A 26012-nucleotide genomic window follows, 5' to 3' on the forward strand; every position below is an offset into this window, starting at 1 on the left:
CAAGGAAGATTAAACAATCCAACTTCTTGACATATATAGGTAAGGAGTCTGAAAAACAAATGCTCTAGAATTATAATGTCTTAAGCAGCAATCTTTTTTTATTTTTTATTCATACTCGAAGTACTTCAGCCTGCAAGTCCCCATGTTCTTCAGGAATAGCACCAATCCTAAGAATGATCACACCTTTAAAAATGCTTTTATACATTCTTTTTAATTTCCTCATATCACTTTAAATAAAGAAGGAAAGTGTTTGTCATTTCTATTCAGTTACATAGAATTGAAACACTGCTATGTAACAGGAATCACCACACTAATGCACAGGGTGAGAAGATCAAGTCACTTTGGTCTGGGCTGCATACACTTAAGTCTTGACCTTGTAAACATTTCCACAGGAGGTAGAACATAGACATTTGACTTTTTTGTCAAATAAGTGATAGTAAACAATGATTAGAAGAGCCTAATAAATTAAAGATTTCATAAAGGCATTGAATATATTTTCTTGCTTTAGAAACCATAGATAAAGGAACATAGAGATTTTTCAATAAATTAGAAAGTGAAACATTACATTTTGTAATGTCTGCATCTTCAAATTTCCATTGGTTTCATTTGATAGTGTTTGAAGGTATGATTATTAATGACTCCACATATTCACCTTTTTGTGCACAATACAAGTGTTTCCATTTATTATGGAATTGTCCAAAGTATCAGGATTTTAAAAACATGTTCAGCCACTGCCCCTTCTTTCTTTGCTCTCGTTGTAGCTGGGGATGGATAATGGCATCAATACAACAGAGATTTTGAGTTTCAGCTGCATTCCACATTGTTCATTTAAGTGCCTCCAGCTGCTGTCCCCATAAACACGGTATTAATGGGTGGTAAAGAGGACACCATTTCTCTATTGCTTGCTCCATTGGAGTCCAGGTTATCTTGCACTGGATACTGACTGGAAGTTCCATACATACACTGGGATGAAGACAAAGGAACCTGGGTTTGCAGGTTGGAGGCTAGAAGGGAAAATATAATCGACAATTTCAAACAAATTATTCCTTTTTCTTCAAGTTCTATTCATTTAGAACTTCTCTGTGTCTTTATGTTTTTTGCATTTAACATGTATCAGTTGTTTTAAATGTGACTGTGCATATGCACTGGGACAATATTTTCTTCTACTTTTCCCATTCATTGTCCTGTCAGCTATTATTTCATAGAAGAAAATATTATATTAAAAGTTAAAGTTATCTTTTAATAAATTGATTTTGGTTAATATTTAAAGTAATGGGTATTATCGTAGCATCTATGGTTTTTACACTTGTTCTGATTTGTTTCCACCTCCCATTAGGCCTTCCTCAAACTCCCTTTCACCTTCAGTTGATTTCTCCACTCCCCAGTTAATCCTAATGTCTACTTTCTCATCACATGTATTTCATCATAATATATATACATATATATTTGTATGTATATATTCCATATCTATTAAGAATTATTCCTCCTTTTTCATGATACTTTATGATCTATATGCATAAACATATATAAATGTACTTCTCTAATATACACATAAGTATATACATACATAACTACATATTCCTATTTATTTATTTACACCCAGGTTCCACATATGAGAGAAAGCCTATGCTGATGAAATTATCTTTGTAATGTATAAATTTTCATATTCATTGCCTTACTCTTCTAGAACATAAACTTCCTCCAAGCAAAAACTATGTATCCTCATTATCCCCATATTTAGGGTCTGAAATATAGTTGCTCTAAAAAAACTTCGTTAACGTGTTCAAGAGGTCTAGGACTCTCTGGCACGGCTGATGCCGTCTCATTGTCAAGGCGATGTGTTCTCTGTCTCTAAGGATCAGGCTTTATAACTAATGCAGATTTAACGAGTCCCTGGCACCACAGTGCTTGTTCACTTATCCCCCTTCTTCTTTCACTCTGAAACCCAGGTTGCAATCTGCTCAGTAGCCAGCTCTGACAGCTAACGCTTAGAATCCACCCTACTTCCAAGGCATGTTCCATCAAAGCGTCCATTATCTCTACAAGTAAACAGAACTAATAGTAACAGTAGCAACGAGGCACATTTTAGTCTGGTGGTGAGGAAACGTCCTGAAGTGGAATTTTCTGCTTCATTAGAGTAACCTAGAAGCAATGACTATTAGCAGATAGCAGGAGATGAGTCGCTAGACCACTCAGGGCACATTTCTGATGGCCACAGGAAGGGAAGAAGTACTTCCTATTGAATTATTGGAAAAGTACACTGAGCGATGAGAGATGGAATTTATTTCATTTTCCCAGGGTTTCTATTGGGTGTCATATGCCCTTCACTTACACCAGTGCAAAAATTCAATTCCATTGTAGAGTTGAATTCTCTCATAGAAACATGAACACTCTTCTTTTGATACTGGACGAATGCATACCTTCCCTGTGTGGCTTCGTTATTAATTCTCTGAACTAAATGCACTCATAGATTTAGGTTCAAAACCTATGTTATCAGAAATAACTTACCAATTAAAGTAGACTATGTGTATGTATACATTTAAGGTTGCTAACTTGGTGCTAGAGGTCAAATCCAAGGCTTCGCATACGACAGGCAAGTGTTGTGCCACTAGAGCCGTACCCGAAGCCTCTGGAAGAGTTTGTGTTCTTTTTTACTCATTGATTTGCTAACTTTCCGCAGTTCAGACAACGAGGTGGTGCATCTAGTTCCCTCACAGATGAGGCTCAGGTTGGAAGAAGCACCTAGAAGACTTCATAGCAGGCACACTGATTTGCCCACTTTGACTTGAATTGTATGTTACAGAATAATTAAAAGTAGCAACATTTTCTGCCTGGGTGCTTAATCTCATTTTACAAAAAAAAAAAAAAAATTGGAAAAATGCTAGCTGTTGTCATCACTGGCTACACTTTTGCTAACACTCCCAGTGGTGCAGGATGCTGATGGAGATTATGGAGCCTAAAGGTAACTCCTGACACTTTCTACTGAGTCCACTGTAGTCATAAAGGAATGAGAAAAATGTATCATTCCTGTTCCCATAAAGCTCGCTAGTATTTAGAATGCCTTTGAAAAGCTATACTAAAAGTTTTATACACGAACATAATTTATATTTGAAAGGAGCGAAAGATCTTAAACTAGATGTGCACTAACCATACGAAGAATAAGAAATGGAAATTTACTCTTTATTCAAACACAAAAACAGCTTTGAGTCCAGTGATAAATTACTTTAGGGTCACGCATGCCTAGTTCACCTGGACTACCCCCACCCAACCAGGTCATTCTGTGTATCTGAAGTCCGTCACTTCTTAATGTTTTCAATGCCCATCAAAACAACTTACCTACTACAGGAGTCCGACATGCAACTGGAGAGGATGTGTCTGGATAAAACGAGCCACTCTGTTTCCGGTTACTGTCATCTAAAATGTTAAGTGGATCATGTATATCACTGTAGGGAGGCAGTGAGCGAACGCTGCTGATGACAGAGACGTGTTGGTTCACCATCGATCCCAGCCTGTGAGTCTCCGAGTAGTTTACAGTGTTTCCATAGTATCCTGGAATAGAACAAGTTGAGAATATTCTGTTTGCTTGTTACTGAATCACCCCAGGAATGGAGACAGCAACAACGTAGTTGGGTATCATCCTAAAAACATCAAATGGTCAACATCATTTCTATATACTTGAGAGTTGGACTCACACACTTAGGTAGTATGGTTTAGTATTATATTTTTGAGTTAAAAGGTAACTGACATTTTATTCATTTTTGAGACTGACTATACCATCTTTATCTTTACCATGTTTTTATAAAGCATGTTTATGAAGAAAGTCACAAGTACTGTTATCCCTTTAAAGCTTACTTCTCAAACACAATTTCTATTCACAGAACCATGTTCCTGGCTGAAAGACTGGGCTACTCCTAGGAGAGAGTCTTTTTAAAAGTTTAATGAATTCAGAGGTCTTTCAGTTTTCTTAACTTCAGGGTTTTGTTTTCAACCAAACAGGGAATATTGATTTTAGTGCCAGTCTTATGTGCTGCTAATTCTCTGGAAGACATAGCTTAGATAGAAAATGTGTCAAAGGAAAAAAATAATCTTATTTGTAGGTAGGTATCTGGCATATGTTTTGACTGTTTTCAAATCATTTGTGATAAATTTTAATAAACACACAAGAATTAATTGGGTGTGGCAGACTATTCTACAAGAGCTAAAATTTCGTGTTTTTTTTTTTTTTTTTTTTTTACAGTTTTTACTGGAAGGTGCATTGCTCAGCAGAGGTGATACTCCATATCAGATTGCCCTACTGCCTTCTTCAAAGCCAGGAAAATGTTTTTTAAAGTTATATACCATTAGGAGAAGTAGAAGGCAAAGGGGCTCCTTGGCAGCTGCCAGCTCCTGCATTACTAAGGAAATTGAAGCTTCCTGTGCTCAAAAACTGCATGCCATGTGACTCTTGCGTGTGTGTGGAGGGTCCATAGCTGGAAGGTGGCCTGGGATTGTACGGAGACCCAGCACAACTGCCACCGAAGAAGTCTCTAGAAAGCTGTTGTTCAGTCCAGGCCATGCATCGCCCATGCTCTGCGCGGTGAGGAAAGAGGCTTGATGCAGGGTGAGACTGTGTCCTAAACACAGTCTGATAATTGGAGTTGGTCCCATACAAGTCATGGTTGGCTGCAGGGAGGGTAGGATAAATTGGCTCTGGATACGTCGAGCAGTGTGTTGGAACTGGGAGAACTGAGCCCACACTTGGGGGTCTGCCTGCCATTGGCCCTTGGTTAATGACGCTCCCTCGGCTTGCCATGGCTGGAGAAATAGGTGGTGTCATCAGATGGCCAGTGCTCTGTGAAAGCTCTATTTGACCTGGAAAAAAAAAAAAAAGAGCGAGAGCATTCTGTGAGCAGCATAGTAAGCAGATAGGACGATGACTTTGAAAGTATTCAAACAGTTTATGAAAGTACCATTTGTTCCAATTTAGTAATTCCTACTTTTTATGAATAACTAAACGGGAGAATATATAGGCACACATATATTCACCACACAGCTATATTTTACTGCAGTGGTAACTTGGAGTCAGTAAGAGTAAAATCTAGGATTGTTTCATTTTCTTAGGGTAGGGGAGGTGGGGAGGATCTGGGGTAATCTGAGAGGAGCTGGAAGGAGGAAGGGGAAGGGGGAAAATGTGATAAAAATATATTGTATGAAAAAAATTCTTCCTTTTTTTTTGGCTTTTCAAGACAAGGTTTCAATGTATAGCCTTGTTTAGTCCTGGAACTTTGTAGACCAGACTGGTGAAAAATATTTTTAATTAAAAAAAAAGAAGTCACAAGTAGGAAGGGCAAAGGAGCATGATGCCCACACTGTACTATAATAAAAATCCAAATGATTTAATATTCAATCACTGCATCGACATTGCAGTGCCCATTGTTTAAGAGACAGCTGAAAACATCATGGATACATGACTGTCAAGCCATGGGATTTACAAATGTCTCCAATCCCTGGGCTTTCCTTTGGTATAATTAAACCATGGTGTTACAAGGCCTCTCTTGTCTTAAAATTCTACATGCCCAATGAATTAATGTACAAAATGGGACTTTTATAAAGCCCATGAGCCAATAAGCATATTTAAAATATTCTCTGGCATCTAGTTTACATCATTGAAAACTCATTTTGCTTCAAAGCATAAAATTATTGTATAGCGGACCTTCAGTGACCAGAACAGACATCTCACCAAAGCCAAAAATCAAATAAGCAACCCAGTTTTTAAAGGCAGAATTTTGGGCACAGCTACTACCCAGGCCCACATCCAGGGCCTGGGGTTGGCCCAACCTAACATCTACCCCATTTATGTCCTGCTCATGAAGGGACTGGTCCAGTGGAACAATACCCACAGGATCTCCATGATGGAGGAAAGTGGCAGGATATCCCAGAGGAGTTTTGGTCCAGTGATGACGGTGTACCAGAAACCACAGGCCCTGAATCTGGCCAATGACTCATTGTAATGAACATTTGCAAGTAAAGCTGATTGGGTAAAAGGGTAGAGTGCGTGAAGAGCCATTGGAGAGGCAGGAAAGAAGGAGGAGCAGGAACCAAGAGGTCTTTTTGTTGTTGTTGTTTAATTTTTGGTGAGGAGGGATGCTGCAAGGGCAAAGGGAGATACGGAGAACTGGGAATGGGAGTGCATGAAGTGAAATTCCCAAAGAATCAATAAAGAAATTATGTTTTAAAAGTGGAGTCTGAAAATTCTATCAGTTGAAATGTTCTTTGTGTTAATAGTTCATGTACAGTAAGGGATTTTAATTTTAATTAAAGTGCAATGCAGTGTATTTTTTATGAAGTAAATAATTTGGTGTCAAAAGGAGAAAGAAAAAGGCAGGGTTTTGCTGTGAAACTCAGCCCGGATTGAACTCGTGACCTCAGTTCCCTGAATGCTGGGAATACAGATGTCTGCCACCATGTCTGAAAAGCAGCCCACACTTTATCTTCAAAGAATCTTAAAGATTTTATGCATATCTAAGATAGATTTTCTTCTATTAGATGAAGAGATGTTTTCTTGCTTCTGATATGAGTTATTGTTAGTATGTGATAATCTCATAAGTAATGTATAAATATAAATAGTATTGCAAAAAGTGAGAAATCTAAATTCATATGTTTAAAAAACTTTTTTTTTCTTTTACAATATTTCTCCTTGGTATTCCTGGGTTTGGAAGTGTTGAGAGAAAAGAAGGAACGGGCTCACTGTGGTGGGCTGGAACATGCTAAGTGTGCTTTCCTGTTTCTCCGCATACCTGGGAGTGATATGTTCTCAGCGTTCTCAGATGGGAATGGGTGCAGAGCGGGCGGTATGGCTGCAGGCTGGCTGGAAGGCAGAGGGACATAGGCTGTCTCCACATGGCTTTCATTCTTCACGGTGTCATTGGAAAGTGAGCTGCCCTTATTACGGTTGGCCAAAAAGCACGAGCTCGGGGAAGCCAAGAAGGCAGCTTTACTCGCATCTGCAAACGGTATTGGTATTTTAAAGTGACAAAGAGGAGATTGTGAAATGCTCTTCGTTGACAAGGCCAAGCAAAAGACCCTGAAAGTGGATCTTGGTTGAGTAATGAATCTGGAAACTCCTGCATGATATTTTCCACAGGAGACAGGCTTTGATATTGATGGCACTGGGTTTGCCAGTTGGGTATTTGTGAATGGGTATATTCGGAAGGGCACTAAACAACCCACTCTGGGCTAAACAGGTTTCAGAATGCAAACTTCTTACCTGAAACAGGCTATCCTTCTCCCATCTCCCATTGTATTTCTACGTGGCATTGCTACATGTGTTGTTTGGATTACAAGAATTTTTTTGTGGGGGTGGGGGTATGGCAGATGCTTCTCTAACTTCATCTAAAGTCTCAGAAATTAAGAAGGTTAAGTTGCGTAAATTTCCAGTTTCCATCGAGAAACTTTCACTGCTGTGTCTAACTAGAGGGGAAAGGGTATTACTCCATCCTGGGTCCAGGTACCATGCTAGCGGTGCTAAGATGGGAGGAAAATTAAGACTAGAGAACCCCATGGGAAACGTGGACAGTATAATAGTTGTTTAAGTTACCTGAGTTCTTCATATATTTGTCCAATAAATTCTGTAGCTCCTGCTCTTTGTCATTGTTAAATTGAGTCTCCATGGCCAGGAGAATGTATTCATCCAGAAGCATCCGGATCAGGTGGAAAGATCCTTGTTTATAGAAGAGGGGGCATGCACAGAGAGAAAAAAAGGGGGAAGGAGGGAGAAAAGGAAAGGTAGAAAAAACTTATCTTTGTGACCATCTCACCACACTTTACAAGGAACAAGTGAAATAAACAAACACGTGTTGGACTTTAAATGACCCGCTAAGACCAACATGCTTCACTTGGGGCTCTAATCTTTCTGTGTACCTCCTGCCCAGCTCCCTGTGTGCACTGTCCTGCCAGTCCTTCGGCCACTAATTACATCAAAGGGAAACGCGGATGAAAGTGAGACAGGCTTTATGCTTTAAGAGAGCACACACCGGAGCATGATAAGCTTTAGCTGGGGAGAATGAGCTCTCTTCTGCTTGATTTCTGTTTACATTGTACTAAATAATTAGACGGTGGCCAACGTTCTCTGAAATTTTTATCAAATAAGATGTCTTTCTAGCTTGAACCATATTTGATTTAAAAATAAAAGCCAATGAGTGATTTTCATGTGAAAGACAGACCTGGGAACTTTAAAGCTCTTTGAACTGTTCAGTCGTTTTCCTAACAAAAGTCTTTCCTTTATACTAAAGTCAGACCAGTGTTGTGCATTTTAAGAAATTTGAAATATAAGAAAAAATATTTGAAATGATAGACTATATTGTTTTTGACCTGGCAACACATTATTTGACTTCAATTCTTTTGAACCCTAGATGAAACTTTAGTTGACTCAAATCTGTTTTGTAATATGAAAAGTTCTTAAAACCCAATCCACCATCTATATATTTAGTATTGTAACTGGAGATTAGTGAGCTCAGAAAGTTTAGGGAAAACAAGATACCAAACACTTTGAAAGAGCTAACAACCCGATTTATATTGCAGGTTTAAAAATCAGGCAAGACAGTTCGACACTTAGGAACCTGTGCCTTCTAAGTTACACATGGATTCTTCAAGTGCAGCTGTGTGGATCCCGGGGAAAGATGCAAGAGGCAGCTTTATTACACAGTGGGTAGAGCCTCTGGGGAAGTGGGTCGCAGTCATTGCTTTTACTTGTTTGTTTTATGAAGAAAATCTATGCAAGCACTTCTATGCATGGTTTATGTAGGGAAAAGTGTTTTTATTTAGATCACCTCACCTAATACCTATATGTTATGAAAAGAATATTCCTCAGACTGGCTTAGGGAACACTAAGGAAATCCTCAAGGAAAAAACAGCATTAGGATTTGACACTGCAGGGATCTGATTCCAGAACCGCAGCTCCTAACTACCATTCTCTGCGTGGTTGATATCCAAATCTGTTTTGAAATGGGAAAAAAATCAGTAATAAGGCACTGAAAATGGGTGAGCTGAAGAATGAGTGAGATGATTCAGAAACCAATCATTATAAAGCACACTGAGTACCAAAACTCGACGCGTTGTTCAAGGTGAGGCTATGCATTACACGGGCACCGAAAAAGCTCCATTTTAGCAGGAAGTCTTGAGCCCTCTTCTTCAGAGACCTTCCATTTTGTTTGCTTGTCTAAAAGTAAAAGAGCAAAACGAAGCTATGAAATCTGCTGTCACTGCACGTGAGTCCTGTCCAGATGAATAGCAGATAAACTGCCCGACAAGCAGATAGTGTGACTATGATTTGTCCAGCAAGTTTTAACTTCAGCCTGTGGATGGTTTTTTGTTTTGGTTTTATTTTTGCTTTTGTTTTGTTCTCTTATTTTGTTTTGTAATTTTAAAGACACTATAACTTTATTCTTTATAGCTTGGTTTCCTACCAGAATTAGATTATAAAATGAAATTTACAATGTATTTTTATCTTGACTTGTTTTTGATAAAGCTTTAAGAAGGACAGAAGGTAAGGTATGAAGCAAGGGTTTCACTTTTCTGTAAATGATTAACAGACTTCTCTGGTACTGAACGAGAGTCTGTTTTCCTTCCCGAACAAAAAGTCCCCAGACTATAACCAGTTTCCTTGAAATGGAGTGGCTCACGCCAGCTAGTGAGGGACGTGTTTGTTCTCAATGCCTTTCTTCATGATGGATGACTTGAAGGTTAACTGAAAGAGTTGAAGAAATCAAATAGAAAATGTAAAATTGTGACCTTTCAGAATCAGAATTTGCGTGTGTAAAAATCACAGTTCCAATAAGTATATAGAAAATTTGCTTCTTTGGAAAGATGCAAATCTTTCCATTTCTAAGTTTATCTTTAATTAATGCTGTTGTTCAGGTGTAACTGTATAAACTGGTGATAGAGAAAAAAATAGTATCCCGTAGCCTGTGATTAAGAAAGAATCAGAACTGACTCTGTTCAGTGCTTTCAAACTGGTTGTATTCCTAATTTTAATATTTGGGTCATTCAATTTTATAGGGTATCAAAAACTTTACAAAGAATTTTAATATTTTAAGATCATCAAACAAGCTATAAAATCTCATTATGGCAATGTTGAGCAAAGTATATTTTAGTAGATGCTCCTTCTCCTTATCTCTTGCCCTCAGCTGCTACACTTGAACTCCCATAATTCCACCAGAGTCTCTTACCTCTCTCATGTGCCATGCATCCTTTCCCCACCTCCTCCTTTCTCATCACCTGTTTTTACCCTTCTTGTCTTTATCCACAGTTACATGTAATGTGTACACAGTTTCAGACTCCATCTCAGGCTCATGTGTGAGGGAAAAACACATGGCTTGCATCACCTCACTTAATACTATGTTTCCCAGATCCAGCCATTTTCCAAAAAATTTCATCTTTCCCAAAAGGTGAAAAAATTCCACTGCATATATGTGCCACATTTTTCGCTATCCATTTATCTGTTGAATGCCATCTAGGTTGGCCCAAGTTCCTTATTATCACAGATAAACAAATTACAGTTCAGAAATACACAGTGCGGACCTTTTCCACACCAGTCAAAAAATACAGCCAGTTTAGGATTTTTTTTCTTAAAAATACTTCCTGAAATTTTCATAAAATTACCTTTATAACTCTCTGCTCTACCACAGTATCCAACCACTCAATAAATGCCTCGACCGTAGCGTTCTTCTTAAGGAGATCCTTCAGTTCGTGGAACACAGTGATAGAGTCATCTACCGTGTCAAAGGGAAGAGAAGGGGGAACAGTAGGAGAACACACAATAGTTGGGAAGAGGAAGGGAATCGATGGGAGTGGGAGGAAAAAGAAGGGTAATTAAGGATAAATATGATCAAAATACATTATATGCATAAAGGAACATCTCATTACAAAACTTGCTACTAAGAATAATTAGCATTGTGGTAAATAAAAATTAAAATATACCACAACTACTTTGAACCTAAGACAAAACTTTGAGCTATAAATCATTAGAAATGCGGCATAAAGAGAGATGGATCAATATGTGAAATACATTAACTTTTTATCCTGATAATAGTAACAAAAATGCTTATAGTCATCAGTATATCTGTCTCAGGATATACTGAAATATAGGTTTATACTTTATATGTGTGTGTTTACACATGTACTTGATAGGAATAATTAATATGATGAATACTCCTTTTTAATTCAGTCCTTTGACTTATTGAAAATAACTCATTAGCTACACAGAAAGCTAATGAATGACCTAGGCTAGGCTTGTTGGTTTTCTGCTTTCTGAAAGACTATCTTCTACAAATTAAGCTCTGCATGGCAGAACTGAGTTATTTACATAGATAACATCTCTCAGAAAATTTAAAGGGACAGTCTAGGATTATCATCTTGTTGAAGGGTTGCGGTCTTGTGAACCACGGGATGTAATAGAGCTAACTGAAATGAGGCTTGAGGTTGGAATCCAAGATCAAGCCATTGTCATGTTCTGTAGGAAGCTGCAGGCTCTATCTTAGCTGACAGAAAGTAAGGGGAAAATAGTCTGCTGCTATTCCTTAGTATTGAGCACAGATGCTTAACTACACTCATGGGTTTAGTTAACTTGGTCAAATCATCTAAGTCTGGCTCAGATCTGTATTTTTAATAGCATTATGTTAAAGTACAATCTTTATATGTATCAAAAACAGTACAATGACAGGAACGTAGGACATAAGCAAATATTATTGTATCTCATATAAAAGTGGAGGCAAGTTCAGAAAACTCAAAGCCATGTGGATCGTTTCCTGATTATTTATGTTTCATTGTTTCTGGACAGTAAAATGATCAGTTACTTTCATTTTCTTCAGTATTTCCCACAGTAAGTATAAATTTTCAATGAGAACAGTTTTTGTTTATTTGTTTGTTTTTAATTAAAATGTTTTCATAAGACTTTTTCCAACAGATGTCATTTTGCTGTCAGGGACATTTGGTATCTTCTAGAGACATTTTTGATTGCCACAACTGGAGGGTATGTGATGCTCATGGCATCTAGTGCACAGACGCCAATGATGCTGATAAATGCCCTACAATGAATGAATGGCACAGCCTCCCTGCCCCCTAGTTATCTACCAAAGGGCTGATAGTGTCAAAATTAGGAGATTCTGTTGTTAGCTAAACAGACTCACGTTCACTGTAGATGTCAGACTCCGTGTCTGTACTGCTGGGTATGGTGAGAAGCGCCTGAGATCCGATGCTGTTTAAGTCAACCTTTTCAATGTCTGATACCATGGAATTCACCACATGCTGGTCAAAGAGAGCTGGTCTGGCAATCTGCACATGGACAGAAAAAGACACTAAAGTGTATCAATTATAGTCTATTGGAGAAAGTCTTTAGTTTTGATAAAAGTAGCTTCTTGAAGGAAGACAATCATAAATAACTTTGGAGCTTATCTGTGTATAAATACATGTTTGTATGTATTTGTACGCATGTGTCTCTGTGGAAGCCAGATGTCTACATTGGGTGTCTTCCTTAGTTTGTCTCCATACAATTTTTTGAGACAAAAACTCTCATTGAACCCAGAATTTACCGATTCAAGTACACTGACTGGCCTGAAAGCTCCAGGGACCCTCATCGTTCTGTCTTTTCTGCACCGACTTTATGGGTATAAGCTGTTGCCATGCCTGACTTTTGTGTGAGTTCTGGTCCTTATGTTTGTATGGCAAATACTTAATGACTGAATTATCTGCTCTGCTCAAACTTTTTCCTCATTTTAAAATTAAAAGTAATAACTGAAACTCATGGTCATCTTTGAAATAGACTTGAAATTTCATTTGAGATTTAGAAGATGGAAATACTATTTTTGATCTATCATCACAAAGCAAGGATGATTAAAATGATGATGATTTTAGAAATAACATCTTAATGTTACATTTTTTTCTTTCTTTCTTTCTTTTTTTTTTTTTTTTGGTTTTTCGAGACAGGGTTTTTCTGTAGCTTTTGGTGCCCGTCCCAGAACTAGCTCTTATAGACCAGGCTGGCCTCGAACTCCCAGAGATCCGCCTGCCTCTGCCTCCCGAGTGCTGGGATTAAAGGCGTGTGCCACCACCGCCCGGCTTAATGTTACATTTCTTATCTGGACCTATCTAACTAGTTTGTCTGTTTGTTTGTTTCTTTGTTTTTAATTTGGGACACTGAAAACCTTCATAAAGTCAACAATTAAGTGACTGTGACAACCGTATGTGATTTTCCTACTTATGAATTAGTTTCCTGCTCCATATTTGACAGTGACTGTAGGTATCAGTTTAGAGTAAGGAGGGCTTGGAGGTTTAATAACATTATATATCGCACAGCCAGGCTGGAGAGATGGCTCAGAGGATAAGAGCACATACTGTTATTCAAGAGGGTTAAATTTGATTCCCAGTACCTATGTCAGTCAGTTCGCCACCACCTATAACTCTAAGTCCGGGATATCCAATGCCTCTGGCCTCTACAGACACCTGTACTCTTCTGCACATACACAGACATATTCATACTCACTTTAAAAGATAAATGTAAAAAAAAACCCACACAGCCTCACTCCTCACAACTTTAACTTATACCAGTTGGTATCTTGCTTTTGAGATTGCAGTAATATTATTTTTATTTTGAAATAAATTAAAATCACAAAAGCATTGCAAAACCAGAGTAGAGAATTACAGAATGCTCTCCATCCAACTTCTTATCACACTATACACATCATCTCACATGGGTATTGTCTATTTCCAAGAGCAGGATATTAATGCTTATGCTATACAGTTAGCTAAAATACAGACACACAGATATAATTCTATATCTATGCATCATCTCTAGGGTCTAGTATTTGCCCTAGGTTTCACATTACATCTTGATGTTGTATGCTTAGTTTCCTTCAAATTGTGAAAGATCCTTAATTGGAAGAGTCCCTTTGATTTGGGTGACTCAAATTCTTGGAGGACTCCATACCTGAGCAAGATGCAAGAAAGACGTCTGTCGCTTCAGAGAGGATACAAATCTTCGCACGATGGGAATTTTCTTGTCAGTAAGGGCTTCTGGCAAGTTTTCCAAGGATGAAACAACCCACTGTTCCCAATTTTTAGCAAAATTTCTTATGTCTGCCAACAAGCTAAAAAGAAAACTCTGGGTTAGGTTCTACACTGTTCAAAAAATGTATTGAATATCTACATTTCTATGGATGAATCATGTTGGTTAGGATTTCTAAAATCATAAATTTGGAGACAACAGACTTAGCCTAGAGCTGCTAATATATGATCTTAATTCAAAATGATCAATTCCCTCAAACTCCAGTTTCCTCACCTATTTAACAGGGTAAAGAATAGTAGCTGGCTATGAGAGTGTTTTAACTTATGGAAAATGCCCTTATTTGATCCTAGCACAAAATCAATAGGTACCTTATTATTATTAACTCATAACTCATTGCTTTCTGTGAAACACATGTCTTGGAAAATTATGTCAGCTTTTTATTCCATATTTTGACTTCTTAGATGATAAATATATTGACATTATAACATTTTATGTGTTTAATCAGTTTTATTAATATATTCTTATCATCCAAATCTAATTTTAACAGATGACTCTATACTATGAATAGAGTCAACTTAAAACTGCAAATTTTTTCAGCATGTATGTAAGAACATATAAATGTTTAAAACCCTAAAATATTCATATTTGTTTCACAGAAGCAGTCTAAGCATAGCTCATGTGGTTTGTACATGGGAAACAGTGATAAAACATAATGAAAAGACTAAGCAAAGTTTGGGGTCAAACTCTGGGGTTTAGCTACCTCTGGGACATTAAGTGAACTCTCCATTTCCAGCTTCCCCATTTGGTAATTTTGGATTATAATATCAACTCTTGAATAGTATTTAAGCATTTACTTATCAGTCAATGACAATGAGTCTACTAAATAAATTGCAGTGTTCTCTGAGTGAAGGGAAAGTACACTGACGTAGAAATATTCTCAGAGGAACTGCTACGATGTTAATATTGAGCTTTCAGTTTTTCAGTTGTGCATAGTCAAAGGTATTTTGAAAAATATGATTTAATAAAGCTCAGCAGTTTCTACTGTTAGAAATAGTCGCCTAACTAGCTGCTTGCCATTAAGCATAGCCGTTGGGCCGTAACACAAAATTGGTGTGTATAACTAACTCATGCAGATTATTTGTCTAAAGTGTGCCAGGGATAACTAAAAGAAACTACTGACCAGACCAAGGCCAACTATTATGTAAAGAAAGAAAGCATTCTGATGAAAATATGTCAAAAGTAAATATTTTTGTCAAGCTATATGCATTGAGTATGCATGAAGGCATAAATTAGTTTGTGTTATCTGCTTAAAAATAACTTATTTTATAGACTATTTTTAAAAGAAAATTTTGTTTCGTCCCAAAGTTATATCTTCACCCTAGAAATGGCTGTGTGAAAAATCTCCCCATATATTTTAAATACAGCATTTAAGATCTTAGTTCTTTGCTGAAAGATGGTTGCAATTTCATTATGTTACTTTCCAATTTTGCAGAATAAATTAAAGTTAATCATAAAAGTACAATAACTTAAGTTTTTTTCTTAATTCTTGGAATTCCAAGCCATTTCTTTTCATTAGCGTCGTGTATGATGTGAAGCTGCCATTCTTCTGAGGACCTGTCAGGTTTTATCAACTTAACATACCTTTCAGGCATTTCTTGCATTGTTGCAGGAATGAGGACATCTGTAAGAACCTTAACCAAAGCAAAACAGGGTTAACATGAACCTTATTTATGTTAACAAATTGCAATCAGAGTTTTGGGGAATGAGCTTATGTTTTACCACCCAGGTTTAGGCAGAACTGAGACTGAGCCTGGGCCTCTAGGATGAGAGAGCTTCATTCCCAGGACCAAAAATAATTATTTCTAAGGCCAGATGCACTATGTATTAATTATGTTTACTTGTTACTTTCCTAGAGAATAGCATTATTCCTTTCTGAAGGTTAGATATTTCTTTCACAAGAGTGGATATATATGATGTGTCTGCAAACATAGGAGATGGTCAATCAACAGCCCTATTGAGAATTACCCATGAATTGGCCTTGTTAATCCCTCACCGTTTTTGCAGACTAGAAGCTGGATGCTCTCTTTAAGTGGGAAAAGACCTCACAGAGCTCAGCTTACACTGTTTTGTTTACTGGGTTCTCTGTGCCTTCCTGGTTCTATCATGAGAAAGAGAACTAAATATTTTTAACGATACTTAAACCAGAAAATTTTGCATTGGGCTGAAATTTTAAAAATAATTCTCTCTCTCTCTCTCTCTCTCTCTGTGTGTGTGTGTGTGTGTGTGTGTGTGTGAGAGAGAGAGAGAGAGAGAGAGAGAGAGAGAGAGAGAGAGAGAGAGAGAGAGAGAGAAAGCTATTTCTCAGAAAAGCTGAGCTGTTATCCCAACAGCATTGCTCTGACAGCTGTGTACCTGAGCCTAGGTATCTCCTGTGTTCACTCAGAACTACCTCTCCTCTCCTACTGATTGCTTTCCCAAGTGGTAAGCATTACAGACAATCTCATAGTGCAAACTGAACCTTTCTTTGTAAATATTGGCATTTATTCAATAAAAAAGAAACAAAACAAAGACAGTCATTGCTCTCCCTCGTCCACCAATGTGAGCTTGAAGTGGAGGCAAGAAAACCCTGCACTTGGCTCTGCGTTCTCTCATTCTATGGTTACTGAGCATAGAAACTGTGGCCTCTCACTTCTCATCCTCAAGTCAATCCGTCAATTGTTTCTAAAACTGCCTCTCGGTGGTGTAGCTGGAGTGTCCTCTAGTTTTCCAAAAAAGCTGGGAATGAAAAAGTAACTCATTTGCCTAACATGTTTGAACTTTCACTCAAACATTATCAGGTTGTTTTCAAATGATACTTTTTGTTTTTCCATATGACAACTTAGCAGGCAAGATGATTTTAAGGTGCAATATCATTTTACCCTTCTTTTGGGCCTACTTACTGCTCAACTGTAACAGATGTTCTTTCCCTTCCCATTAAATATTTGGCCAGGTCAACCTGGCCATCTTCCAGGATCTCTTGCAATGATTCTAAAGATATCTGTGGACTCTTATTAGGCTAAGGACAGAATTGGACATTAATTTATTCAAGCTAGAGATTTTCAAGGTGTTAATCCTATGAGGGTATCTAATTTTGCTTTCTCCTGAGAAAGCCGATGTTGTATTATGTTAATATGAAAACATCTCATAGAGGTAACAAAATGTAATGATTTTTTTCATATATTAGCCATCTTATTTTGGATTGTCCTTAGCTGTAAACAAAAAATTATGCTGGTTTTGTTTATTGTCAAAAGTTTTTAAAATAATTGTAATTATGTTACAAGCACTCAGGGTGTCATTTAAGGTAATAAATTCTACATGCTTAGGGCACCCCAAAGAACTTACCTTATAAAGAATTGAGTCACAAACACAGAAAATGTCAATGATAACAGGATTTTCTAGCAGGGGAAGGAGATGGTCAGGCATTCCTTGCCAAAAGTGGAGTAAGAAATGCTGGATCTAGTTGTAGAGCAAAGAGCACATTAACTTATTAAGAACAGGATGTGAACGCTTGCACAATGCCACAGAGAAGCATTTTGTCACCTCACCTCTTCAAAGTTCCCATTGATTGCGTTGTCAAGGATGCACTGGCAGTGAGTTTTGTACATCATTATGAGAGTATCAACCTATGTTAAGGAAGAAAAAGCTTAACTAAAGAATTTTTTAAAAATCCATTGTTTGTTTCTTTCATACTTTGAAGTTCCTGTTTTAGACCAGACATTTTATTCAATGCAGAGGACTTGGAATAAGGAGCAGATCCTTATTTCAAGATACCTACCCAACGAAGAAAAAAGATGAGGAAATTGGTGACCTGACTGATGCCATACGACATGCTAAGACGCAATATGATACAATAAGATTGTGATGAGAGCATTTAAAAAGGTAGTAGCAAGGAAACTATTGACTGAAATATCATTTAATTTTCTGCATAAGACAAAACAATGTTTTATTGGAAAAATGGAATGTAAGATCTCAAAATGTATCAACTTGTTGTTGTTGAGACAAGGTCTTGCTATGTTGCCCTTGCCAACTTGAAATTGACGATATGGACCAAATTGACCTTAGACTCACAGAGATCTGCCTGCTTCCTCCTCCCAAGTGCTAGAATTAAAGGTGTCTTACCACACATCTGGACTAAAATACATCAACTCTTTGGATGTTAGGAGCAGTGTGGTGTAGCAGTTTCAGGTATTAACTCTAGAGTCACCTTGATAAAAAATTCTAAATGAATTAACACTGATTAGTACGTGTTTTAAAAATGGTGAGTGTTATCTCTTTGGATCACAGCAGCTCTATGGTGATGTGGCGATTGTCTGTCCTAATATTTTGTGTTTTGCCTCTTTTTCTGGGGACAGCATAGGTCTTTATGGTCTAGTTTGCCAATGAATAATGATGTCATGAAAATTAGCAGTCTCTCTCCGAGGAGTTATGCTGATCACAAACTATCTCCAACAGGATGTTTTCGACAAAACAAATGAAACTTGTTCTACACTTTAGGCAAAGCTATTATTTTTAGATAGATCACCAAGGCAAATCTTTTAAATGAGAATAAGGACAGCATGAAGAATGGAAGCGAAGTCATAAGACTGTCAAAACTCTATATCTTCATATTGTAAGGAAATACAAAGGGGACAGCTGAATGAGGGAAAGGAGAAAAGTGCAGGCAACTTGGGTACAAATATGTGCAAAGAAAGTAATATGCATGTATTAAATTTTTATAATGCAGTGAATTACTTTATTAAATTTACACGAGTTAATAAAGGATAACTTGTTGGGATACAAAATCTACTAGCTAAAATTCTAGTTCACATGTTGCTTAATTTATTTTTTCAAATATGCTGTTTTACACACAACTCATCAGAAATTTTATATCTTAATATTTCATGTGTTTATTTAATACTTACATGTCTATGACATTAAACTTTAATTGTAGTGTTCTTGAATTTTTCAGAAAAATAATTCAATTTTATTTTTTGAGAATAGATATCATTTTAGACAGTACCAGAAAGAGTAAAGTTTCATCTCAGTTATGGACAGTAAACATGTCGTGGAGTTGACCACCACCTTGAGTGATGTTCACACTCAACGAAAGAGAACCCCCCCCCCCCCGACCAGCTGCTGGCGCTGATATCTACTGGGATCAAATTCTCACTGCGCATTCTCCACTCACTCTGCTTTGTTAAAATGGTGCTTCAAGCCCTTGGCTTCAGTCCCAACCTCTTTCTAGGAAATGATCGGTCACCTGTAGATCTTGGCAACTGTAAAAAGGTAAAAGGGCTAAGCTATCCTTCAGGAAAAAGAGAAGGGTGTCAGTCCCTGGACTCATAAAAGAGTCCACTGGTGATAAACTTTGAAGCCAGGGATCTCATAATAAATCACTCTTGGTACCTGAGTGAGAAATGATTTGCCAGCATTTCAGTGTGAAAGATTAGAACTCCTAGGAGGCCAGCAGAGAAACTGAAATAAACTATTGGCACACGTTCCTTGCCTCTCTAGTTTTCTTTGTTGCTTGCTTCCTTCTATGGCTCTCGCCGGGTATATTTACACAGCAAACATCTTCATAGCATGTTTGCATGCAAGCAGTCCTCTCCACAGAGTAGAGCCAATGCCACTCTTCCTCCAAGAAACGAAGTCCCACTCTTTGCCACAACATCGATTGGCAATTTCTCTACTTAAAAAGTCATTGTATCTATAAATAAAAGGTAGGGTAACCTTAAGAAATGTGATTGGAGGTGAGAATAAAAGGAAATGGATGTATTCAACATCTGAAAATTATCTTCACTACTTGGCGTCTTCTTACATGGCATGGTTCATCTGGCATCCAAATATACCCTAGAGTTACTCTGCATCTACATGTATCAATAGCTTTAAAAATCAATATTCTAGTTTTACTTCTTCATTCTACAAAACACCTATTGCTAAAATGATTCAGTTGAATATTAATGACATCTCTGTGTGTTTGCACTTCAAAATATGAATGTGTCAAAAGCACTTCCATCCAACGTGAATATAATGACTTTTACTTGAAAGAAACATATAAAGATCATTAAGTTCTGATTCAATAATGGTACCCACTAATATGTAGGCAATAATTCTCCAACAAATGACTTTAGGAGTGCAGAAATAAAATAAGATTTAGTATGAAACTTTATTAAAGAAACATTAGAAATTCTTATTGAGGAATATTTATAGAATTAACTCAATGAAAATGATTCTTCTTTTTGTCATCTTGTATAACTCTTACATTTTCTAAGCATCCCCCTCATTGTTAGGGACAGACTATGTCCTAAAGAAAGGCTCAGTGACAATTCAAATGAAATGATACTAACCAAAAAAAAAAAAAAAAAACCCTATAAAACTTACCTTTGAAAATCTGGATGCAGTAGACACATTCTACTTTATATCCTCAATTTTAAATTTTAAATAAAAATAATCTTTAGCCTTTTGGGATTTATTTTACTACCTTCTGATTATACACTATCAGAAAGATGGTAAATAATTAATTGGAAAGTGTTTAATCAATGTTAGTAAACATTTGTCTCTCCTATAAATCAATCAATTCTGTTTGATAATGCAGATTTCTGACTGCTTCCTGCAAGTGCCACAAGATCCCCCAGCAAAAGGAGATACAGAGCCAGCATATCAGAAAATCGATAGAGAAGTGTCTTTAATTGATACCTTGTCCTTAGAAATGCATCCTTGGTACACAAGATGTTGAGCACTGGGGAACTCTGGAAGTAGTGTTCCTGTTTTTGAGCTAAGGGAGTATTTACGAGTAAAACCGCCCTGTAGTTAAGAGAGGCACAAAAAGAAATGTCACAGTTATGGACTCCAAATTCGGCAATGAAACAGAAATGAACATTTCAAACTGTGTACATTTAGAAGCCTGGGTAAACTGTGTAATCGAATAAACCAAACGCATCAGCCAATTTGCCCCAAATGTTAAGTAACTTTGTCATCAGAATATTTTCCCTCTCACTTGGGAGTTTTTGTTTTGAGTATTTGCCATTTTTCATAATTTTTAGAAAGTAATGGTGCATTTTATAAGATTTACTTCTGGACTTGCTGTAAAGACTTTAGCTACAAAGTCAGGGGCTGCTGGATCCCCGCTGCACATTTGCACATTTGTAAGACGATGAGAACTAAATCTGCTTGCTGAGTCTCAGGGGGGTTCATTACTGCTAGGACTTCATTAACATCTAATTCCTTTGGTTTCCAGACTCGTAATTTGAACTTCTCTACATCAACGCCCCTACACTAAATTCAGAAGTTTGTCATTCTTTTGCATCTCTGGAGGAAAGCAGTTTTCAGCAAATTACAAAAATATTGCAAATACATATTGTGTAAGGAAGTGTAATACTGCTGTGTGGAGACCTGTGGGAAACTCACCCAGGAAGAGTAAATGTCTGTTTACTGTGGCCCATAGACCAGACTAATTGTTCCTACTCTGAAACAAGTTAAACTTTTCAGAAGCGGTTACCCTTAGGAGGAAGAAACAGAAAAACTAGTAGTCAAGGGTGATGTATGTGTTACTTTCATTGGTTAATAAAGAAACTGCCTTGGCCTATTTTATAGGTCAGCCCTTAGGTGGGTGGAGTAGACAGAACAGAATGCTGGGAAGAAGGGAAGTGAGGCCAGACACCATGGATCCAGCCACCAGGTCAGACATGCTGAATCTTTCCCGGTAAGACACCACCTCGTGGTGCTACACAGATTATTAGAAATGGGTTAATCAAGATGTGAGAGTTAGCCAGTAAGAGGCTAGAGCTAATGGGCCAAGCAGTGTTTAAAAGAATACAGTTTCCGTGTAATTATTTTGGGGCATAAGCTAGCCAGGCAGCCAGGAGCTGGGTGGCAGGAAGCGGCCGGCAGCTTCTACTACACAAGGGTGATCTCAGCTGCATAGAGTCTGAGGTAACCTGGACCACCTGAGACTTTGCCTCAGAAAACAAAATTAAAACTAAAAGGGAAAAATCAAAAATTTGAATCAGGAATAAAATTATGAATATGGTAAAGGATAGGAAGGAAGGAATTTTGTTCTACCTTCTAGTTTCTTCAGACTTCTGGGTTTCTCATGTTTCCTTGTTCGTCTAGGTCATGTTGAATATGTTTATGAGACATATTACTGATTTATGTAGGCAGGGTTCCCACCCTGTCTTATAAGTACCTGGCGTTGTATATACTTCTAGATTTTTCATGGTAAAACAGGAAAATGTTCAGGAGACTCTCGAGTCTTTAAACATCAAACACTTGAAAAATCACTAGTTTCAAATGGAACGATTCTATATAAGCTTTAAACCAATATTAGATTAACATGCAAATCAATTTTCATAATTGTTATAAATTTTAGCCATATCCTCTATTTTCAAGTTTAGTAAATATTGAATAAAAATTTAAGAATAGTCAAGAACTATTACAGAAATAATCCTCATCTTCTGATATAATTGCAAGTTGATTTCAACCCACTCCATTTAATTAGTCTTCATAATTCAAGATCTATTTCAAAGACTCTCTATGCTTTGGTTTTGCCATATATGACCATTGTCATTGTACCCTCAAAGATGGGTATGATAGGCCAAGAAGAAAAAAATGCTAACTGTATCAAAATGAAGAATTTTGTTTTGTTTTTGTTGTTTGATTTGAGGCAAGGTTTCTCTGTGTAACAGCCCTGATTGTCCTGAAACTCACTTTGTAGACCAGGCTGGCCTCTAATTCATAGAGATTTATCTGCCTCTGCCTCCTGAATGTTGGGACAAAAGGCATGCAACACCATGCCTGGAAAGAATTTTGTTTTTAATGACAGGCCAAGTTATAATCTCATTGTAAAACCTGAAACATCAAAACTTCTAGGAGAAAAAAAAAGCAACCTAGGTAGTATTCTTTCCGATGTAGGTGTAGGAAGGGGCTTTATGCATAGGACTCCATATGTCCAGGAATTAAGATCAACAATTCATACATGGGACCTTATAAGTCTAAAACCCTAAACAGCTAAGGCAGCAATCAACTAAGTAAAAGGGGAGCCCACAGACTGGATAAGGATCTTTGCCATCTATACACCTGACAGAGGATATAAATGCAGAATCTATAAAAAGCTCAAAAAACAGTTAAAAACCATGAACTAATTAAAAATGGACTATAGATTTGAATAGAGTTCACAATAGAAAAAATAAAAATAGGTAAGCAGTATTTCAAAAAAATGTTAATTTTCTCTAGCATTGATGGAAATGAAAACCAAAGCAACTATAAAATTTTATCTCACCTGAGCTGGGGCAGTAAAGATCAACAAAACAGCTGACAACAAATTCTGGTAAGCAGGTAGGGGAAGGGAATGCTCATTCACTCTTGGTGGGATTGCAGACTGGTTCAGCCACTATCGATATCATCATGGAAAAACCTCAAAAAGCTAAAAGTATATCTGGTATATAACCGAGCCATTTCACTCTTTGGAATATGCCCAAAGGACAAGACATCCTACTTGACAAATACTGGTTCAGCTGTATTTATCGCTCTATTGACAAAAGCTAAGAAGTGGAAATAACCTAAATGTTCTATGGCTGCTGAATTTATGATGAAAATGTGGCATATCTACACTGTGGAATGCTATTCAGCTACAAAGAAAACCTAAAATCACAACCTTTGCAGGTAAATTGGTGGAACAAGAAAGTATCATAATGAGTTAACCCAGACCCAGAGAGACAGATACTCACACGTTCTCTCTTATGCATAGTTCCTAGCTCTAAATGTTTAGATGTGAGTATGTAACCTAGAGTAACCATAGAAACTAGGAAAGTAGAGAAGGACCAAGTAGGGGGAGGTGGGAGAAGGTACTCTAGAGACAGGACTAGCAGAGCCAAGTGCTATGAAAGGAGAATTGAAAAAAATCAGGGCAGAAACTTTTAACTGAGGAGGGTAGTAAGCATGAGAGGGGGAGCGGAGGGTAAATAATACTAAGGAAGTTTGGAAAAGCCATAGTAATAATTTTATGATGACCTAAAATTATATATAATGTATATAAATTATGTATATATGTACATATATACATCTGTATAACATATATATAGTTTGAATTAAGTTAACTCATTTGGGGAGATAATGACTCCCCCAAAAGCCATACACTAGTTAACAAAACCCTCAGTACCAGACTTGAAAAATCTTTCAAGTTGTTGGTCAGGGGCTGTGCACGAGATTCTCCTGAAACCAGTATAGGCTATCACTGTTGACCTTAGCTTCCTCCCATAACTTGCAAGTTAGGCCTGTCTTGCTGAAGACACCACACACTTCATATGCAAGACTGAGAGGAATGGAACTGGAATTACCCTTGAAGACTCCTTCCTGAGAACTAATCTTATAGTACTGGGGGTGCTATTCAAACTGCCAAGGGAGGAAAACAAGTCCTACCCACCTGTGGACCTATGAACCACAATGATGACCATTGTGGGCAAGATACCCTTGACGGTGCAATAGTAGTACTCTTATCCTGGGGGTAATCAACATCTGTCTAATTAGACTTAGGACCCATTCAATAGGAGGGATTTCATACCTTCTGCTGAAAGTCTAACCAACTACCCCTGGCTGGTGATGCCATGGAGCTTAGAGGAGAACCACTATTGCCATCCTCCCAAATCTGCATAATTTTGAACTGTATTCTAAGTACTACACTTATCTTTATAACCACAGATAATGTAGCTTTCCCTCTCATCAAAGAAGCTTCCTTTTGCAGTAAGTGGAGATCATTACAGGAAGACATAATTGGCCAAAATTTAGAGAAAAACTGTGAAGTGCCCAGTCCCAGTTGAGAAATTGTAACTCCTGTACTCATTCCTCAGGAAACATGAGGGAAAGGGAGCCAGACAGGTAGTAAGAGCCAAAGGAACAAGACATCTGTTGAGAGACTGTGTCTTCTACATGCAACAGGAAGGCTGAACTATAAAATCATAAGATTATGGTTGTATGAACAAGATCTGTACAATGACATCACCAGGTGATATGTGAGTGTGGACAGGGGAATTCTCACAAGGTTCTAACCTAGATAAAGAGAGCTCAACTGAGAGCTATAGATAATAAATGTCTTATGTGAGTGGGAGAATCAGTCTTTCTCTGGGATGAGCTTTCTAATTAGTTATCCAAATGGTCAACCCTGAAGGAATATTAATATAAGCAACACTAAATAAACTCAGCCGGTTGTACTTATGTACTTATGAGCATGTATGCATGCAACAATAATAATTAAAGAAAATAGGGGAGAAAGGGAGGAAATAAGGGAAGGAGTGGAGAGATGGGTGGGTAGATCTGGGAGGAATCAGTGGGATCGATGAGATAGTGAATATGACTGAAATAGACTTTATGAATTTCTCACAGGTTTAATAAAGTATTATTTAAAAAGCCAGAAGAAAGGAAGGCATTCTCAGAGATATGGGAAGAAAAATAGTTATCAGTAGAAACTTTTGTTTGTTACCTCCACATTTTGTTTTCTATGTAATTTCATATACTAACAATTAATTTATATTTTGGGGCACACACACACACACATATATATATATATAATGTAATATGTGGCATAACTGGAAAAGATGAAAATGGAGGTTGTAGCAGTCATTTTTATGCATCACTGAGATTAAGCTGCTATGAATTCAGTCTGGAGTGTTATACCTTCAGGATATTAAATATGATAAAGTGGTAACCACAAAGTGTCAGAGAATATACACAAAAGGAGGTAAGAAGGGAATTTTATTCTAAAAATTAAATAAACACAAAAAGGATATAGTAAATTGAAGTTCAAGTATGTGCTAGAATCTGGAACTTCCACTCCTATATATGAGCATCTGGAAATGCTCTTATCGATATTGCTTTCCATATTCATTAAATATATAATGAACAAATGCATTTTGGTGTTTCCCTATAGTGGAGTTCTTTATAATAGTACAAAACACAGGAACTG

General features: G+C 37.3%; 1 protein-coding gene across 1 annotated transcript in view; it reads right to left on the reverse strand.

Annotated features, from left to right (window-relative positions):
• Positions 1-828: 828 nt before the first annotated feature.
• Positions 829-26012, reverse strand: part of Rfx6 (regulatory factor X6) — a 52130-nt gene continuing 26946 nt past the window's right edge. The window contains exons 7-19 of the mRNA XM_057762775.1: positions 20753-20860; positions 17623-17700; positions 17420-17533; positions 15680-15729; positions 13961-14120; positions 12165-12309; positions 10639-10748; positions 9079-9196; positions 7577-7699; positions 6777-6983; positions 4339-4851; positions 3337-3549; positions 829-1004 (exon numbers count right to left, since the gene is read on the reverse strand). Of these exons, the coding sequence (XP_057618758.1) occupies positions 829-1004; positions 3337-3549; positions 4339-4851; positions 6777-6983; positions 7577-7699; positions 9079-9196; positions 10639-10748; positions 12165-12309; positions 13961-14120; positions 15680-15729; positions 17420-17533; positions 17623-17700; positions 20753-20860 (2115 nt within the window). The remainder of the gene's footprint in view (positions 1005-3336; positions 3550-4338; positions 4852-6776; positions 6984-7576; positions 7700-9078; positions 9197-10638; positions 10749-12164; positions 12310-13960; positions 14121-15679; positions 15730-17419; positions 17534-17622; positions 17701-20752; positions 20861-26012) is intronic.

The sequence above is a fragment of the Chionomys nivalis genome, chromosome 2, assembly GCF_950005125.1.
Source record: "Chionomys nivalis chromosome 2, mChiNiv1.1, whole genome shotgun sequence".
Lineage (NCBI taxonomy): Eukaryota > Metazoa > Chordata > Mammalia > Rodentia > Cricetidae > Chionomys > Chionomys nivalis.